Source organism: Sylvia atricapilla, chromosome Z (genome assembly GCF_009819655.1).
Source record: "Sylvia atricapilla isolate bSylAtr1 chromosome Z, bSylAtr1.pri, whole genome shotgun sequence".
Classification (NCBI taxonomy): domain Eukaryota; kingdom Metazoa; phylum Chordata; class Aves; order Passeriformes; family Sylviidae; genus Sylvia; species Sylvia atricapilla.
Window position 1 is genome coordinate 35,729,492 of NC_089174.1, and position 20,580 is coordinate 35,750,071.

Here is a 20,580-nt window from a genome sequence, read left to right on the forward strand (position 1 = left end):
CGCCACCTGCCCCCGCCGCCCCGCGCGTTTTGCAGCATCATCGGCAGCAGCCGCGGGGGCAGGCGGTGCCGCTGTCCGCCCGCGGGGCCAGGGGCAGGTGCGGCGCCACGCCGGAGGCCCCGCTCGCCCCTGTCGGCTGCGGCGCCCAGCTCCGGCCCCCGCCGCCCCGCGCAGCGCTCGCGGCTGTCAGCGCCGCGGGGCGTCCGTGGCTGCGGCTGCGGCGCGCCCATGTGAGCCCCGGCCGCGGGGTGCCCGCCTGCGGCGCGGAAGGCTGCGCACCCTCCGGCCGTGCGCCCCGGCGGCGGCGGCGGGAGCAGGAGGAGGCCGTCGGGGCAGTGCTGGAGTGAGCATGGTGTCCTGGCGGCGGAAGCCGGGGCCCGGCCTGGCGCGGCTGTGGGGCTTGTGCTGCCTGGTGCTGGGCTGCTGGCCGGGTGCGCTGGGCTGCCCCGCGTCCTGCGGGTGCAGCTCCTGGCGGATCTGGTGCACGGGATCGTCGCCGGGCATCGCCTCCTTCCCCGTGCCGCAGAGCAGCACCGAGGGCGACAATGTTACCGAGATGTGAGTACGGCCCGGGGCCGGGCGCGGGGGCGACGGGCCGGAGCAGCCGAGGGCAGCTGCGGGCGGGGGCGGCGGGAAACTGACCCACGCCTAGAGGCTCTTGCTCCGCGGACAGATGCCGTGGCTTGAAGCCTAAAAAGCCCGTGTGATTTTATTTGGACGCGGCTTAGCAGAGCTGCCGCTGCCAGCCCGTTTAGATGATGAATCCTGATTGTTCGCGATGCAGGTCGCGGGGACCGGGGCGGGGGTCGGCGCCGGCTGCAGCGGGACCACGGGGCAGCCGGGGAGCGGGACGGGGCTGGGGCTTCGCCTCCGGCCCTTGCCCCAGCTGCTGCCGGGGGTTGCGCACCGCTCAGCCCGCACCTCTGCGGCGGCAGCAGGTATGAAACCGGAGGGGTTTTTTCTATTTTTTTCTCTTTTAAAAAATTTCGTTCCTTCGGTTTATCGCTGCGAACCGAGAGTTTTGGTGGGTGGCTTCCCCTTCGCCCCACATATCTCCCGTTTTATTTTCGTACCGAAAAAACAAACAACACCCCCCCCCACACACACAAAAAAACCCCCAAAAACCACAAACAAAGAAAGAAACCAACCAACCCCCCCCGCCCCTTCCCTCCCCCCCAAAAAAACCGCAACCAAAAAAAAACAACAAACAAACAAACCCAAAAAACAAACAAAACCAAAAACCAAACCCACCAAAAACCCACAGCCCAAACCCCCTCCCCCCCCCCCCCCCCAAAAAAAAAACCCAAACCACCAAACCAACAAAAAAAACCTCTACCCCAAAAAAACCTAAAGGAAGAGATGCGGCAGAAAGTGACAGCAAACTGCCTTTCATGCCCTAACCATAGGAATGCGAACCTGCTTTGACCTTCTCAGCGGAGGTGGGTGGAAGGAAAAAATACAAAGCCTGCAGAGGAATGAACATAGTGCTGCTTGTGCTAATAAATTGGGAGGGAATTAGAGAACCCTAATAAAAAAGTTTTTTTTCCTCTCATTCCCATGTGGTGCTTCCATCCTCACTGGCCTCAAAGACATATTTGGTGAGGGAGTTCTGTAGCTTTTCATGGTAAATCCTGCATCGTTTCACAGCTCAGAGCACCATGGCATTTCATTGCCTAAGAAACCCACTTGCAGAGCTAAAAATTTTGGATACTAGATGTGCAGATGATATATTTTAGAAAAAAACCTTCTCAAGCTGTTTTGTTCATATTTCCCTATCCCTGTTTTTGAATTGCTTTCTGTAGCATTTAGTGTAAAAGATAACACCATATTTGCCCCAAATCTATACAGATTTCTCACTATTTGTATTCTCCATCCTGCTACTGTTTTTCAGTGTCTTTTAGAAGAAATTAAAAAGTACTCTGAAATACAGTGTGAGTTTAGATTAAATTCTAGCCTTTGGGCTACATTCCTGCAGTTTGTTGAAGTCAATTTGCTGCATTTTCCTGCATGTGCTTGGGGGAAAAGCTGGAGGCATTCATTTCTACTACTCGTGTATGGCCTACCTTTCTGAGATTTTTTTAGGACCTGTGCTAAAGAAATGGTCTTTCTGGGTTATAACTGTTACTGATTCAGATGTTTGTGTAATATTTTGTAAGATTGATTAAATAGAAAAAAATAATCCTTTGAGCTATGCATCTGTGATCATTTTTATAGGCTGTAGAAGCTTTTTTATCCAGTGCATTCTGTTTAGAAGTAACAGAGCAATTTTCCTCTAGAATTTAATTTCTGGTTTGAAAGGCCAGAACAGAAAACACATATTGTAAATATGTTTTATTCCATTATCAACTTAAAACATGTCTAGTCATTTTGCACTGATACCTTTGGCATTAATTTTTCTGGGTTTTTTGAGCGTCATTGTCTTTACAGTTCTTTTTGGTTTTTACTGTATCATTCTGTGACATTGCACATTGTTGTGTTTGGTGATCTAAAAATAATTTTGAGTCATGGATTTCTCAGGAGATGCTGTTGCACGTATTTAAGATGGTCTTTTCATGCATGCTTTTAACATAAAACACAGGGACCCTTTAATTAGTTTATAGACTAATTTAAAAAATTGAACTGCAGTAGCTGTCAGGTTATTTCATTGTGTGAGCTCAGTAAACACTAAGTACGTACAGAATCAGTTCTAGTAAAGTAGATACAGATTGTCAAACTGTTTTTAACACCACAGATCTTCCCTAATTCTAGCTAAAGAAACAGGTTTAAGAGACTGGAGTATTACATTTCACTTGTGTGGCTTCAGGCCTTGTTCTTTTATGTGCTCTGCAGATACATTCCATTGGTCTCTGGTGGAATTACTCTTGGTATAAATAATATGTGAAAAGTATAAGACAATTAATTTGAAGAATTTATTTGCCTGTATTTCCTGAGTATCTACTGAAATCAGTCCTTCTCTTGTTGGCCATGTCCTGGTCTTGACAGAAGCGGATCCTCCAGTCCTAGGCAAAACATTCGCAGCCACTGGGACATGGGTCTTGAGTTCAGTCCCTTACCCCAGCCACAGGCACTGGGAGCGATGGGATAACTGCATGGTCAGGGTGTGTATGTGAAGCCCACGGTGGTGCAGAGATTGGCTGTGGGCCAGGTGGATGGCACTGAGCAGGCCGGATGTGAGTGGGCAGCCAGGATTTTCCACTTGGCTTTAAGAGACAGAAAAGGATGGGATAGTGCAGCAGGAAAAACAGAGATGAGGTATCATGTATCTGGCAGCCTCTACCACTTAACACTCAGGTGCTTCACCTCTGGTTTTGTTCACAGGTGGATTGTTCTTTAGAGTTTATAAGCAGTCTTGTCCCAGTCCAGCGATTTCTTGATTCCTGCTCAGATCTAGCTCAAATCTGTAGAGAGGGTACTTCTGCATCAGCCCTATGAAGGCCAGCTGCTGAAACTTGATGTGGGAGGGCAGAAGAGTATTTATGCCTGGTGCTTTCTTAGTCATCTCTCTCACTCTTTCCCTTCCTGGCTGTTTTTGCATAGTTTTCTACTACAGTAAATAAAACATATTTTATATTTGCCCAGTTGGTTAACATGATGGTGTGGGCTGGTCTTTATCTGGAGAGCAAGCACTGGTGCTTATCATAACAGACTGTACTTGTAATAGTTGTTTGGTCACTTTGGTATTATTTGAGATAAGTTGAGCTCCAGAGTGAGATCCTGCATTAGGATAAATGGTATCAGTCATTGATACATTAAAAGCCAAGGACCAAGAGTGACAAAAGCAAAATGACTTTATCAGTTTTGTGAAGTCCATGCATTGTAAATGCATTGTAATCCATTGCACTGTGGCAAATAAGTTGGCCTTGCCAAGATCACTCATGTGAAAATATTAATAGGATAGTAATAGAGAAATTTTTAGAGTGGTCAGAACTTCTTGTAAAAGGACCAGTGTAATATTCTCTTACTAAAGAAAATGTATTGCTGTTGTATCTCAGTGTACATGACTCTTCAAAGACTTTGATTTAAAAGTGACGTCTTGCAATATGTTCCTGGCCTAGCTTCACAGTTCTGCTATCAAGTCATTACTATGTTTACTTATGATTATTAGGTGAATGAGGTTTGAAATTAATTGGTGTATTTCAGGAAGACCTGCTTGCCAATGAAATAGTAGGTGACTTTCAAGCTCTAGCCTATTAAGTTAGAGATGATTGTGTATTGCGTACATTTCAAAACCACAAAATAAATTTCTAATGCAGTTATATAAAGCACTCTAGAATTGTTAATAAGTAAGATAGGATAAGTAATTTATAGAGTAAATTATTTAACAAGTCATGTGAGGGTGTGCTAAAAAAAGGGGCATGTTTAAATTCATTGAAGATCAGAGCTGTTGGTATTTTGAGTCTTTTTTATTCTAGATTTTGAAACTGTTGTAGGTTTAATGTAATATAAAACTGTCTACAAGGCTCCCCAGCCTCTAGCCCCTTCCTCCTCAAAGCAACTTCTTGCTGTGCATCATTGCATGACTTGGCTGGATTGAGAAGTTATTTCTGGTGACTTGGAATTGTATAATAAAATGGCATGAGGCACCAGGCTACAAATTATTAAAGGCGTTTTGGACAGTGATGATGGAATAGCTTCCTTTGGGAATCTGTCCTTTTAAAAAACAACAACAACAACAACTTCCTTTAAAGATCTGGGTAATTGGTTAAGGTGAGTTAAAAGTAAGCACTGTGAAAATCCATTTTGTAATTCCTAGGCTCTAAAAATACTCCAGAATCACAAAACGTTGAATTTTGTATATGTTCTTTTTTTTTGCTCCCAGGGAGCCTTTTTTGTGTCTTGTTCTAGATGTTGCCCTTCTGGTTTGTGAGGACTGATGGGGCACCTGAGGGTTTCCACTGAGACTGTCTCAATCAGGCAGAGAAAAAATAGCTCTTGAGGCTGGGAGAGAGCGTCATCCTTCAGGAGGCAGTCAGTGTTGGGCAGGGTGGCAGGAACACTGTCCCGCCCTCAGGATCTTTGTTCACTCGAGTTTTGAGAGGGGTTTGGGGTGTATATACTGAAATGAAAGATGTGATCTTGAACACATTTTTTCAAGAAACTTCCATTTTTTTCCATACTAATGAGAAAAAAAGGGCTTGGCAATGCAGCCTGTGATATCTTTAGGATGGCATTTTCCAGATTTCTCAGGTTCTATTTTTTCTCCATTATTTTTATGCTGACAAGTGTTACAGAGAAAGTAGCTTAGCAATATTCTGGATCCTTAATCACTGTAGAGCAAAAAATTTTATGTAACTGAACGTGGGCTTGATTTCTCCATTTTGGTTTTCATTTTGAAGTAAAGAGGGATCCCCCATCTCTCTCTCTGTTGTTGTTGTTGTTGTTGAGGTTTGTTTTGGTTTGGTTTGGGTTTTTTTTTTGGGCGGGTGCTAATTTTTTGGGGTTTTTTTGGATTGCAGTTGTCTTTCTCCCATGTTTGTAATTTGTCACTATACAAATGTTTAATGGCCTTTAAGGTGGTCATACAGATACCCTTGCGTGAGCAGGAGAAATGTAGCAGGTAATGGAGCAAAGAACTCTAAAACTGCTTCCATGTGTTGTTGATGTCAGATATAAATTTAGCTTGTTACCTCTGAAAAACTGCTCTTTAAAAGCTGTCCTTTAAAAAGCAAGGCAGATTGTATAAATTCACTAATTTACATGCATTTCAGATGGAGCGATAAATCCATAGGGGTTTGAAACCTTCTACTGCTTGGGTTGTGAATATGCTTTTATACAGGATGCTGTTATGTTTGTGAAGATCTCTTCATCCAGATGTATGTAGTACATCACTGCTGTTAAATTATATATCATCATATATAATTGGGATGCATCTTAATTCCTGGTTGATTGTGAACATCTATTTTCAGAAATTGCAAAAGGCAAAAAAAACTACTGCCTGTCCTGAAATTCTCAAATGGTGATTCTATGTTTTTACATAGCTACTATTAAATGTATTATTATAGTGTGATTATCCTGAATCGCAGGATCACAGAATGGGTAAGGTTGAAAGGGGCCACTGGTAGGATCATTTGGTCCAACCTCCCTGATCAAGAAGGGTCTACTAGAGCACGTGGCACAGCGTTGTATCCAGATGTTTCTTGACTATCCCCAGTGAGGGAGACTCTACAATCTCTCCAAGGGCTCTATTCTAGTGCTTGGTCACCTGCACAATAAACAAGTTCTTCTTCATGTTCAGGTGGAACTTTGCCTGCATCAGTTTCTGCCCATAGCCTTTGTCCCGTTGCTCAGCAGCACCAAGGAGAGCCTGGTTCTGTCCTGTTGACATTGTTCTTTCAAATACTTCTGCACATCAAGATCACCTCTGAGTGATCTCTTCTCAAGGCTGAACGGGCCCAGCTTCCTCCACCTTTCTATGTATAGGAGATGCTCCAGTCCCTTAATCATCTTCATAGCTCTCTGCTGTTCTCTCCCAAGATGTCCATGGTGCACTTGTCCTGAGGAGCCCAGAACTGGACACAGCACTCGAGATGTGCCTCACCAGGGCTGAGTAGAAGGACAGGATTACCCCCCCTTGTCCTGCTGGCAGTGCTCTTCCTGATGCACCCCAGGGCACCATTGGCCTTTTTGGCCACCAGGACACACTGCTAGCTCATGGACAGCTTGTTGCCCACCAGGACCTCCAGGTCCTTCTCCTCAGAGCTGCTTTCCAGAAGAGCAGCCTCAGCCTGTGCTGGTGCCTGGGCTTATTCCTCCACAGTGGAATGCAGGACCCTGTTTTTGCCCTTGTATTTCAGGCAGTTCTTCCCTGCCCATCTCTCCATCCTTTCAAGGCTGCGCTCTGGGTATTGGCCACTACTCCCAGCCTTGTGTTATCAGTGACCTGCTGAGGAGGCCTCTGTTTCTTTATCTCAGTCACTGCTGAGCAAATTAAATGCCACTGGGCCCAGTATTGACCCTTGGGAACACCACTTGTGATTAGCCTCCATCTGGACCTTGTGCAGTGATTTGGGATCTGCCATTCAGCCAGCTCTCAATCCAGCTCACTGTCCACTTGTTTAGTTGTGCTTCTTAAACTTGCTGATGAGGATATCATGTGAGACAGGATCCAAAGCCTTGCTGAAATCAAAGGAGAAAATAGCCACTGCTTTCTCCTCATCCATCCAGGTAGCTGTCCCATCATGGAAAACAGTCAGGTTGGTCAACTATGATTCCTCTTTGCCGAATCCATGCTGACTAATTTTGATCACCTTCTTGGCATCCATGTGGATAAAGATAGCCTCCAGAATGAGGCACTCCATCATCTTTCCAGGGATCAGAGTGGGGCTGGCTGGCCAGTAGTTCTCTAAGTCCTCCTTCTTGCCTATTTTGAAGACTGGGGTGACATTTACTTTCTTCCAGTCCTAAGACACCTCTCCTGATCACCATCACTGTTCCAAGACAACTGCAGGCAGCCCAGCTGTGGTGTCTGCCAGCTCCCTCAGCACTTGTGAATGCATCCCATCAGGACCGCATCTTTTTATTTGCTCCAGGTGTCCTGTTCCTGCTTTCACTTCTTGTGTATCTCCTGCTTGTACTTCACTTTTGACAGGAGTTTTTTGCTCATCCATGCAGCTGTCTTGCCTTTTTTTTCCATTTCTTACTCATCAGCATGCACTGGTCTTGAGCCTGGAGGAGGTCATGCTTGAATGCTTATTGACCAGCTCTCTTGGACCCCTCTTCTCTGCAGGGCCTCTTCCCATGGCATTCTTCCAAGATCCTTGAAGAGGCTAAAGTTATCTCTCCTGAAATCCTAGATTTCAATCTCATTTGCTGCCCTGCTTTCCCCATGCAAGGTGCTGAACTCCACAATCATCTCATGATCACATTATGGACTGGAAAGGAGCCACACCATGGAAATTCTGAATTTATTTTTTCTTACTTTCTTGTAAGAAAATTACCTGCATTCAGTGTTGATCACTGACAGAGGTTATAGCTGAAACTTAAAAATTTTTAATACCAATTCAGCCATATATGTTTCTGTGTTGTTTTCATTGTTAGGATAAATTCTTGGAGATCACGTTAATATTCTTTTTTTTCCTAGATGAAGCCTGAAGTAATGAGATTTTTTTTTTTTCTTCAGAAGTAAGGTAAAATGGAAGGAAGCAGGCCAATGGTGTCCAAGGTATTTTCAGAGGCACTTTGAGAGATTGTAATCTTTGCATGGTGTAACTTGAACTTTACTTTGCTAAAGCAAATTAGTCCTGATCTTTTAAGGTAGTTAGAGGCTTTTTTTTTCACGGGGAAGCTGAGGCTAGGGTTCTGGCCTATGCAAAGTCAGTGACAAAAATCAATGGAGTTAGTGTTTCACCAGCATAGTTTAAAGTGCATATATGAAGGATGAAAGGATCCTTGATTCAGGTATTTTCCTGCCATTTTTAAGTTTGGAAGAGATGGGGTTTGTTGCTCGATTACTTGATACGTTTTTGACTTGCAGGTTTTTTTGCCTTTTGTGTTTTCATTCTGTATGAATACTAAATATGTTGAAGTAAGTGGAAGCTAAGATTGTGTATTTCAGGAAGGAGCCTTTTACAACGTTTTAGATGTTGCTTTGGAATGAACCTCCTCATGCAAAAAAAGTAGCAGCTCCTGCTATGGATTCATAGAGGATATGAAATCCATATCGTATACAGTTTGTTCATTGTATACAGTTCATTGTATACAGTTTGTCTGATGTAGAATAAAAGAAAGGCGAGGCATTAATCAAAGTTATGTAATCCATTGCTGAAACAGACAACAGTGAAATGGCAACATTTCTGGGCTCCTTATGGAAGAATCTGCCCACAGAGCTGTTGGACAAATATTTCCCAGTTGAGGCTGGGAAAGTTATCTATTTTTCCTCTTGTTTTGACAGGTGAGCCAAAAGAAATCTTCCAGTTTTGGATGTAAACAAAATTAGTTTTACCTTTTTAATTTCCTAACCATGTCTATAAAACTAAGTAAGGCTGTGTTCAGCAGGTATGTTGTGGAGCATGGCTACCCCACATTGTACAATAAGATGCATGTGAAGAGTGCATAGGGTGTGACTTCCCTTTCTTTTGCAAGAAACGTCTGGTTTTCTGAATGCCAGATGGCACGGCAAGCATATGTGGATAAATCATGTGCACATACTGGTCATGTCAGACTTACTGGGCATGGGCTTGGGAGACCTTTCTGCAGCATGTGCTCTGGGTGTCGTGCGCTGGCCCTAATCATGTCTGGGACTGTCTCAAGCTTTGGCATTTAAAATCTGGCAACTCCCTACTAACTGTGTAGCAAAGACGCTTAATTCAACTGGCTACTCTCCACATTGGAGAACATGCTTCTTCTAGAAAGTGATTCAGGAGGCTAAATTAGGTTCCCACTGCAAATTACCCCATGCAGTCATCCCCTTCCATCTCCACTGACTATTAAGAAAACACTGGGGACTTAGTTCACTGCAGTGAAGGACCTTCCTTTTAGCAAGCAGGGTCATACTGTGAAGTAAACTGATTTTGTGGTCCTAGGGGAGCCATTTCAGCATGCATGGGAAGAGTGGCTCTGCTAGAAGCAGAGCATGGGTCTGAACCTAAGTCTTGTATGTCAGCATCTTAACTGCTGGTCCTTAACTGCTGTATGGTGTACAGATGTGGGCTTGCCTTGGTTCTTCCTGTCTGAGTTGCCTTCCTTGGCGTAGAATATTCAAATGTGCTTTTGGGTCAGAGAGCAGGACAGTCTGTTTGGCTAAGAAGCTGTGATGCTTATTTGTGTAGTGAGACAAATAGTGAGACTGGGTTCTGCTCCTGCTTCACTGAGTGTCCAATTACAGCAAAAATGAGAAAAACAGGTAAGTGTCCATTTCACTGGGGAGCCTCTTCCAGTTCCCACAAACACCCTCAGGGGGAAAAGCCTTTTTCTAATATCCAATCTGAACCTCCCCTGACACAGCTTCAGACCATTCTCTCAGATCCTGCCACTGGTCAACAGAGAGGAGAGATCAGTGCCTGCCCTTCCTCTTCCCCTCATGAGGAAATTGTAACTGCAATGAGGTCTGTACTCAGTCTCCTCTGGGCTGAACAGGCCAAGTGACCTGAGCTGCTCCTCATATGGCTTCCCCTAAAGACTTTTCACCATCTTTGTTGCTGTCCTCTGGATGGTCTCTAATAATTTAATATTGTTCTTGTACTGTGATGCCCAAAACTTCACACAATATTCAAGGTGCAGCCAGTGCAGAATAAAGTGGAACAATCTCCTCCCTTGATTGGCTGGTGATGCTTTTGCCACTATTTATAAATATAGAAAATTGCAACATTACAAACATTTTGAATTGGCACAAATCCATGTGACATCAAGGCACCTAAGCAGAAAATATGAATGCTGGATACTACTTCTGCTGTAGATATCACTGCAAATCTGGGATCATCTTTGTGTGCTATGACTATCTTGGTGCCTGAAACCTATGTCATTTAGGGGATGTAAAGGTAGCACAGGTGCAGGAATAGATACTGCTTGCCTTACAGGTTTGTGTGGGTGAAAGAAAGACTCTTCCTTTCCTACTCTGAACATTTCTTCCAGCTCTTCGTGGCATTCCTGACTGCATTGAGATAGGGCAGTTGTTCCTTCTGTTGAATGGTTTGGTTACATGCCGAGTTTTTGCCTGTTTTAGAGCACTTCTACATGCTCTCATGAGTTTTAATCAACAGTTTAACTTGTAGCAGTGTTGCTCTTCATAATGAATGTCTAAAATGAAATTTTAGGAGGTGAGAGTCCCAACACTTAGATATATCATCAAAGTACCCATCCATCTTATATTTGCAGGTGAACACTTCATTATCACTACCTGTGTCTTGGGCCAGAGGCACTGCTGCAGAGGTGTAGGATGGAGGAATGCTGAAAGATGTGTCTGGTACTGGGGTGCAGTCATGAGAACTATCAGCAGAAACAGGCTGGAAGATGAGAGAAGTACTACTCTACTCATAAGGAGTGGCAGGGACAAAAGCTGTAAAAGTAGATGAAGAATGCTGTGAAAGTAGTGGTGGTGAGGAGAGGGCAGCTTTTCAGAGGTAGTGAAGAAGGTTGAAGACTAGCTAAAAATGTCACCTTCTGAAAGAGGTACATGCAGGGTAAGAGTTTCATTTGAAGATAAAATGGTAGAGAAGGTGATCTAGGACTTGAAACTATAAAATATAATATTAAATATATATATATATATATTATATAATATGTAATATATATACTATAGTATATAGTATATACACTAAATACTATGTACTATATACTATATAATGTAACTAAAATAAATACTTACCAAAGAGTGTGTTTTCCTTATACTTCAGAAGTATAACAACGAATATAACCATGAGCAGGCTTTAAGTACAAGCTGATCACAGTCTAGAAGGAGAATTGCATATGACACTTAGCAGAACAAAGAGAAATATAAAGAGAAAACTCAAAGACAAGGGATGGTTGTCTGAGTGTACCATTGTGACAGAGAATTTTCTCAAAATCAAACTGGCCTAGTACAGGAATGTGGAAAGTACAAGAAAGGAAACAGTAGCAGAAGTGTGGCAGTCAGCACAAGTATTAGAAATATTCTGGATTCTGACAATTGTGCAGAAAGTGTAATAAACGTATCATTATGCTAATATATGCAGTGCAAGGAAGAAACTACTTATATTAAATGAAGAACAGGATTCCTCAAGTGGAATAATGCTAATGGAAGAAGCTATGAATTCAACAGATTGGCCAGCTACTATGAAAGGTGGATTATACTGTAATGTAAATAAATGTGATAAAGTGAAATAGGAAACTGAAGAGTACATAAATGTGAAATGGCAAAGAATGCCTCTGAAAGGTAGTAAAATTATGTTGAAACACTCTCTGAAAAACACATAGGCTACATTAAATTATAAGATTGGTGTCAACATACAGAAGGTGGCAACCTGTTCTGGTGCTAGAATCAGTGAGGTAAATATGAAAAGAACAACCCATAACCCTTTTGGAATGTTTCAGTAACATGTGAAGTTCTATTCATGTATGTTTTTCATTAAAAGACGAGGGTGTCTTGGAGAAGACACAGATCCATGATCAGAGTTACCGAAGATGTTTCACAGGCCTTGGAAAGGAGTCTAGAAAACTAGTTGTGAACTATGGCAGCAGATGGTATTATTTACAGAATGAAAAAATAATCTAGTTGTTGGGTTCTCTATGTAATAATTACACAGAAAGGGGGTAGAGGTTATGACCATGTGTAGTCACAGGACTTAAATAAAAACAGAAAGAAAATGTTTGTTGGCTAATGGAAAGGGGAATATTTTTTGAGATGTCAGGAGTCAAATTGTTTAGCAAGTTTAATGTATTAATAGGATATAGATGGATTTTTCTGGATAGATGGTTTTAAGTTTTGCATCTTTACTCCACCATTTGGAAGTACTGCCTTTTGATTTGTACCTGACATGAAGTGCATTGCATGCAGTGAATGAGAGAGTAAACAGAGTAGCAGGTGCTGATATATGTCTTGATGATCCAATGATCCAGAGCAGATTGATTTGAGTATTTGATATTCTAATAGCCAGTAATTTTAAACTGAATCAAGCCAAATAATTGGGAATTGTATATGTGTGAGAAGACTGACTTCAAAGGAGATTTCAGAAGGCATGTCTTATGTTGAGTGAAAGAGTCAAGGAATATTGAACATGTCAGAACTCAGAGACAGGAAGGAAAACCATTATGGGAGATACTGATTTATGTCAGAAGCACTACCTAATTCTGAAGGATGTGCAGCTACCTAAGACATCCAGAAAGTCCCTGTCTGAGTATGGGCACCTGAAAGGGAGAGAATTCCACGGTTTTGACAGCAACCAAGAAGCTTTAATGTTTTGATTCACTGAGGGACTTAAAAAGATGCATATAAGGGATGGTTGTCTGAAATCTTACTGTGCTCTTGTGGAACGGATGTTTTTCCATTCTCATTTGCATCAAGGCCAGTGACAGCTACAGAGATGGTGTATGCAACTGCTGAAAAGAATGTATTTGCATTCTTTCTGAAGACTAGGTGGTTCTGCAGGAGAAAGAACTGTCACATATATTTGTATTTATTCATTCCTTTGAGGTGCTCTTTCATCCTTGCAAGGAAATAATGTCATCATCACATCATCAACAATAATAATAATAATAATAATAATAATAATAATAAATAAAAAAGATTAGTCTTACGACTGCTTTCTGTTAAGAAATAATGGAAAGCCACATTCACTACTCTCCTTTTGTATGTTAATTTACTGTGTTCTTAGTATATATATTTTAAAGGGTCTGTATGGGAGTTTAAGCCTCTTCCTAGCAATCTGCATAGATTATTTCATACACAGGGGGTGAAAATGTGTTTTGAAAATAAGTATAAGGTCAGACATTAGGATATATATTTTTTCGGATAAATAGGTCATTGTTTGGCCTTCTGACAATAAAAAGGAATATCAACATTTCCAAAATATTTTTGCTGATGAAAACCAAATATTTAGCTGTCATGTATTCCTGGAAAAACATAAAAAATTCATGTCTTGATCCAATATCAAGTGTACAAACTTGGGGATCTCAAAGGGGAGGACAGATCTCTAAATGGAGAAAACAGTTAAATAAGCTCTGCGTGCATTTAGGGGAAAATAATTCTGAAGGTGAAGCTACTCAAGAGCATAAATCTTAAATCTGGAAAGCTACATGAAATGTCTTGAGAATTTGCTTGATTTGGTAGTCTGCTACCTTGAAGAGAATAAAACAAACACCTTGAAGCCAAACCAGAAACGTAAGTAAGACCAAGGGCAAGTTAAATTTCATTTTCCCTGCCTTACAGTAACTTTCTTTAAACTTTGCATTTCAGGCATACCCATTTATTTTTACTTTTGCCTTCATGCTGTAAAGTGACAGCTAAGGTTAGCTGTAAAACCATGGACTTCCCATTTTCCAGGCAGTTGCAGTCATAAGCAAGAGCACGGATCTGCTCCTAGAGTTCTAAAACAAGATTGGTACCTCCACTGAATTCCCATTTTCTTCTGCCTTCAGCTGGTGGGTTGGCATTAATTATTCAAGTTGATGGCTTTGGAGAATCAATTTGCGATGGCAGCTATGTGCTACAAATTGGATGATAGTGTACTGTTGTGGAGCAGAATGTCTGGGCCACGTTGCCTCCTGGCAGTTGATAGAGCTATACATCAAGAACAGAGAATTCTTGGAATTAACTGATCTCTGACCTTGCCTATGAGTTCCAGATTGTTCCAGATTGATTGAACAATGCATTACCTGAGTATGGGTTGTATGCAGTGCAGGATTTGCTGAAAAAATGGGCAGGCCTGTGTCTGTAAAGAAAGATGCCAGAGCTAATCATGTTGTCTCCAGAGCTGCTGTACTGGCACGGGGAGAGCTATTTCCTGAAGTCTTCTGTGACTTTTGGTTAAATACTCTAAATGTGAGGGAAAAGCCCTTAAGGAACCTGTGATAGTGGCAACCAGTTTTTCACTCTTTATGAAATACAGGGTGATTCACAGTTTAAAAACCCAAACAAAACACTGCAACACTTGCTCAGAATTTGTCAGGAGACACGGGGCATCCAAGGAGGGAGTCAAGCACTGGTAAAATTTCTGAATGCTCGCTAAGTCCACCGTGGATGGTCTTGACACACTGCATCTTTCCTGAGTTATCGCATGCTCCTTTAGCAGTAGAGGTTCTGTTTCCCTGATGTTTTCGTTGTTAAGTCTTGCACTTACTGTACCAGTTGGAGGAAGCAAAATAGAATAAAGTAATTGGAATAAGCTTGTATATCTGTAGAATACTTGCTGGGTTTAAGTGTCTATATCACTCTCATTGCTTGTTAGGAGTTTCCTTCCTAGAAGAAGCTTGGTCATTTGCAGGAAGGTTTCTTGATTGAGCAGAGATTATAGGCATTGATGCCTAAATCTGTCTGAAACTTTACATTCCTGATGTGCAACCTCTGTAGCTTGGTGCTTCATTTTCCAACTGAGTTGGTACCTCTTCAGCATAATTTTAAACTCTGTTTCAGAGAGGCTACAAATGTAACCGGGTTGAATATGCCAGGTTTCATCAAGTATTGTATCAAGTTTACAAACTTTACGTGATCTTAATGCATAACAGTGAATCAGCCCACAGTTGTTGAAAATGCCTCTAAGTTTTAGCCTACCTTTTGATGAATTTGGTATGACATTTGAGTTTGTAAGAAGATACGGCATTAGGGAAGTTTGCAATGTTTAATTCTTAGTGTTAACATATAGATTTCACAGTAGTCTAGACTAGGGACATTCATGACCTGTCATTAAATGGTAATTCAGCTATGGACAGTTCAATGTCTGAAATGTGCTGGTTTTGTCCCCTAAAAACTTAATGAAAAAACATCTAGGAATATAGAGTTCTCCCAAAGTTCAGAAACAAATTTCACTAGTGAGTGTTTATTAATTTTAAAATCTTTTCTTTCTCAGCTGTATGAACTAGAGCTAGACATAAAATTGATTTAGTTTTTTGAGTGTTAAGAAAATGTGTTTCCCATAAAGGGAGTTTTTTGGCAACAGAAATACTTCTGGAACTGCACTACAGTGTTACTTGCTTGCATCTATGTTGTTAAGACTTGCATGTGCTGGTTTTTTTTTCCAGAATGTCCTTATAGCTCCAGATGGAGTAGTGTACCTTAACATGCATTTAGCAGGAGGAAATAAAGTAAGTTAGGAAGGCATATTTCTGGTGGTCTTTTATATTCAGGTTAAGGAAAAGACTTGAAAGTTGGCATGGAATCCCTTTTTTAAATTACTAGGGAACAAAACTATCTAGATGGCTTTAAAGATCAGAACTCGCTTTCTCTTCATGCAGTTCAGAAGTTGCTTCACTGGTGTTAAACATAATCTGTATCCTTCCACTTTTGTAATGAGCATAAGTGAAGACCACCCTCTCAAAGGGGATCTTACTTGGAGGAGTTGACTCTTATAGATAAAGATTTTAAACTATTGCTTCCCAAATGTTGTAGTAGTGGTGAAGTGTGAGTGTGTGACACTATTCAGTAGCTGCTGAAGTGTGGCGAGATGAACATGCTATTGTAGGTTGCAATGTGTGATTCTGAATGCCTTTATTAAAATTAATTGGTAGTTTGCAATGGGGAGATTTAATTAAAGGTCTGAAGACAACTATTGTTTACTTATTACTCGTTGAAGGAGATGCAGAATGCTATAGTATAATCAAGCAAAAAGCTTTGTAGGCAGCTAAGGGCTTGATTCAAAGGCAGCAGCAGTATTTGTGAACTGATTCGTGTGGTCCGTCTGGTGCTATCCAGCCAGGCTCTGGCAGTGCAAGACTGCTGTGGTGTGCAGTGGGAACTTCCAAACTCTTCACGTGATCAGCCAGCTGTGAATCAGAATGTTTTTCTTCTGTGCTACAGTCAAAAATGTTCAGTTAAAGAATAGGGTGGATATTCTTAAGGGCAGGCAGGCAAATTACATTTCTCAGTGTCACCTGCTGCAAGTCAAAGCTTTTAGAGTATAAATGTTTGATGGTAAGTAACATTAAGGTAAAGTAGTTGTGAAGAAGGTAAAAACAGACTTTGGTTAGGGAGAGGTTTTATTTCAGATGTCCCTCTAAATTAAATAGAAGAGCATCATCCCCTTACTGGGTACATCATTCTACTAGTTTCTTTCTCACTGCTATGACATAGCTGCAAAGGCTTAAATTTAAACAGACTTGTTGAGTAAGGAAGTGTAAGAAGACATGACCTGCTTATGGTGAATGACATTTGTCCACTCTTTTTTCAAGGATTTCCAACTGTGTGAACTTTGCTTTACTGTTGTATTCTGTACTGAGAGTGGTTTTACAAGTGTATTGCAGAGCAGTTGTTGAGATAGTTGAGTTGTTAGTTGTTAGTAGTGATTCTGGTTAAATGTTTGTGTGATTAAAATTGCAGTGTCAGGTTTGGATGGGTGCTATGTGTGTTTAAGTGATGAGTCTGCATTTTGGCAGTGTTTGTCAGGTTTGGAGGTTTTTTTTGATGGCCTAATTTTAGCTAGTGCAGCTGGTTATTTTGTTTCTTTTCTTTAAGTCTGAGTCTCTTCATACTTTGTGTTTCACCATTTTCCTCTATTCCTGCTCTTATGTGATTTCTGTCTCTAGCTGACTTTGACAGGATTCCTGTTGTTTGAAAACTGAGGACAGGATGAGGAAGGGATCATTGAAACTTCTTGCTAACTTTATTTTAGCTTTATGAGGTCCAAGTGACAGAGAAGATGGATGATACTTAACTCAAGAATGAGCTCTTCTGAGGATGTTTAGAAGGAGTATGTTCATTGACTTGTAGGACTCTAAGATGAAAGAATTGCGGGATTTTTATATACTATTTCATTACTGTTATTTGGCAAAATATGTAAACTTGCCAACCCACGAAAAAAACCAACCAACCAAAATAGATTTGCAAGTCTTGAGATACTAAATCAGGCTGTCTTAAAAATTCAGTAAAGGAAACGTGAAAAACAAAGGACTCTTATCTTCTAATGGCTACACTGTGTACTACTTATTCTGAAAAGTCTTCCAGAGCAGTCGATGTCATATGATGCTGTAGTAATGTGTTCCATCTAGCATCATGCATTGCCTTTTTACTGCCCTTCTTTTTCCCAAGGGACAATGAATGCCATTAGGGGAAACTTTTTACTTTTCCTGGTGCATGGCAAGAGCAGAGCCCAAGTCAGCACTGCAGCTTTGGAGAAGAGCCCAACCAAACTTATGGGATTCCCAGGCTTCTGTTGGGATTTAGAAATGCAGTGAATTTCTCCTGACACAACCAGCTCAGGTACATGGATTGCTTTTGGAAGAGCACCACACCTTCTTACTAATTCACACCAGAATTCCCTTTAAATACATTCTAAAAAATGCTTAGAATGAAGAAAAGTTTTCTTCTAACAAAGAAAGACTCATTCATTTTAGGAGAACTTGCATCTTTGCTTAGTTTGTGATGCTTGGAAAACACATCAGTCTCTCTTCAAGTTTTTCTGGGACTGGGCTTATATTTTGAAATGTGTGGACTGTTTAGCAAGCATCCCTTAAATCAGACATACTTCTCTGCCCATGATGTCAGAAAAATTGCAGTTTTCACTGATTTCTTCTTCCTGGACTGTATGGTTTGCAGTGTGAATCTGTTTCTTCCTGTAGAAGAAGTAATGATACATTTGCTGTGAACATTTTAATTTCCAGTCTGTGGGATGTCACTGGCTATTCATAGATCTCACATGGTTATAATACAAAGGACTGGCTTGCATGTCCACATCCTTTGAGGCAGATATTAAGGATATGTGAGTGAACTCAATACTTAAGTCTGATACAGCAGTTTCTCTTATCTTAATTTCTGCTTGTGTGTATAACATTATGAAGTACAATCTCTCTTTTTTCAGTTTTCCCCATTGCCACACCTTGTAAAAAAAGAACTGGAATTTCTTTGTGTCAGAGGAAAGAATAAGTGTAAGAAGTGATTAAGTTAACAATGTGAGGGAAAAGATTAGGGAAGTATGACTGTCTGTCATTGTAAGTGGTGATAACTCTAGTACTACCTTTAAACTTGTCCCCTTGGTTATTGTTAAACCTGTGAGGTAAGGATCTCTCTTGGAGAATGGTGACATTGTAATAAAGCTTTATTTGGCCTTCAGGTTGACTTGTTTTCCTCATTTCCCCTGTGTAAAAATGAGCTGGTCCCCTGCCCCACAAAGTACCATTTAAATGATGAGGAAGATTTTAAGAACTTTTGCTCTGCAGCTGGCCTAATTAGGACTTTAGATTAATGGCTGCAGATCAGCAATCATAACTGATTAATATAACTAATTCCATACACTAGTGCATGATTTTGAACAGTCAGAGTCATGGAAGGATCCACTTACATACTTTCATACTTTTTTCTCTTTTGCTTTTTCAACAGTTACATTGCAAACCAGCCGAATTTGGAAAGTATCAATGACAATGAAGTTGGATTTTATGTCGGACTTAAAAATCTGTGAGTACTGGATACATTTTTTACAGCTATTTTTTCTGTATTTCTTTTATAAATGCATCTAGAGAGAGACCTTATCAAACTGTATGCCTAACTTTGCCTAACTAATCTTGCAGCTAAGCCTTGTAGATATTTTGTCCAAACTCTTAATTGTTATTATCATTATGCTTTCCATTATATTTTAAATGAAACATTCTAACAGTTTTATTTATTTTCCTAGGACCGTGGTGGATTCAGGCCTAAGATTTGTGTCCCGTCATGCATTTGTGAAAAATGTGAACCTACAATACATGTGAGTAAGAATAGTGTCTGCATTCTAAGTCAAAACTGCCCAACTCTTGTTAATTTATTTATTGTAATTTAATTCTGTCTCTTATAGTTTGCTTAATTAAAAATTATCTTAACAAGACAGACTTAGAATGGTCTTCTATTGTTAATTGCCCTTAAATAAGATATATATGGTAAGGAAATGATGGTTCATAAAAACGTAATGTGTGAAAAGATCATCCAGTTCATTATCCTGTCTCTAACACTGTACTTTGGCTGAGTCTTTTGTGGTAAGTGATGTACCAAAAAGAGTGTGTCTCTTGAGGGTATGATGTCCACACTGTGCATCACACTCAGTGACATGGTTTTGACTTACTCTAATCTGATCTCATGGGCTGAACATATTTTAACAGCGGCAATGCAGGAGATGCATGCATGGAGCACATTAATATAATTCGAACAGTATATGTGCCCAGAGACTGTGATACGACTGTGAACTGAAGTCCTAGGGGTGATTCTTTGAAAGCTCACTCAAGATCAGAACTAATGCACCCAGAGCAGAATATAGGAATGTTGCTGCTTTCACACCCAAATATGGTTTGTAGTTCATGACCTACAGGAAACAGAATTTGTATCTGTGCAGCTTTTTGACTGAGTTTTCCTAGGTTTGTTATGCTTTCGATTTAGCAAAGGCTGAACTGATCCAAGTTCTTTATCAACAACTTTTGTGCCTTCTAGTGGGACAGACATCGGGTAGCTCACTTTGCTACTTACACGGGAAACTTTTGATCTAGTCCAGTAAAAGACTGAGATAATGTGAGTGGCTCAGTTCCTCACAATTACCCTGTTTTAGCCAAATATTCCAAGTGTGTGCTTTAGTCCATACATCTTCAATAGATGAACATATATTAGCACTTAACTGAACCCTTTGCATTTATCCTAGTGAGATTGGGAAGACATAATGCCAAACCTTGGCATTGTAAGATACTTCCTTCTAAAAGGAAAGAGTTGTTGAACAGAACACAGAGTTCTGTTTGATTTGATTGCTTTGTTCATGAGATGGAATCACTTTCTGACCTGTGTTTCACAAAGAACAGCAATTAATTTGTGTAAAGAAGTGGACATGAGTGTCCGTTTTTGCCTAGACAGTATTTGCTGTCCTTAATATGGAACAGTCATCAGAGGAGTGTGAACCAGATCTTGTGAGCCTGTGAAACTTATATTACTTCATTAATAAAGAGCTTTTACTATAGTCAGTTGGTAATATAAGGGAAGTATGTTCCAGAGTAAATTCAAGTGTTTGC

The 20,580-nt window shown here is 40.9% G+C and overlaps 1 protein-coding gene across 6 annotated transcripts in view; it reads left to right on the top strand.

The window, feature by feature from the left end:
• Positions 1 to 307: 307 nt before the first annotated feature.
• The window catches only part of NTRK2 (neurotrophic receptor tyrosine kinase 2), a 191,274-nt gene continuing 171,001 nt past the window's right edge, over positions 308 to 20,580 (top strand). For 2 of the 6 annotated variants that reach the window (XM_066340036.1, XM_066340037.1), the window contains exons 1-3: positions 314 to 558; positions 18,938 to 19,012; positions 19,230 to 19,301. In XM_066340036.1, the coding sequence (XP_066196133.1) occupies positions 350 to 558; positions 18,938 to 19,012; positions 19,230 to 19,301 (356 nt within the window). In that variant the 5' untranslated portion in view covers positions 314 to 349. Of the gene's footprint in view, positions 559 to 18,937; positions 19,013 to 19,229; positions 19,302 to 20,580 lie in introns of all 6 variants that reach the window. The other 4 variants (XM_066340039.1, XM_066340034.1, XM_066340035.1 and 1 more) reach the window with 4 other exon arrangements.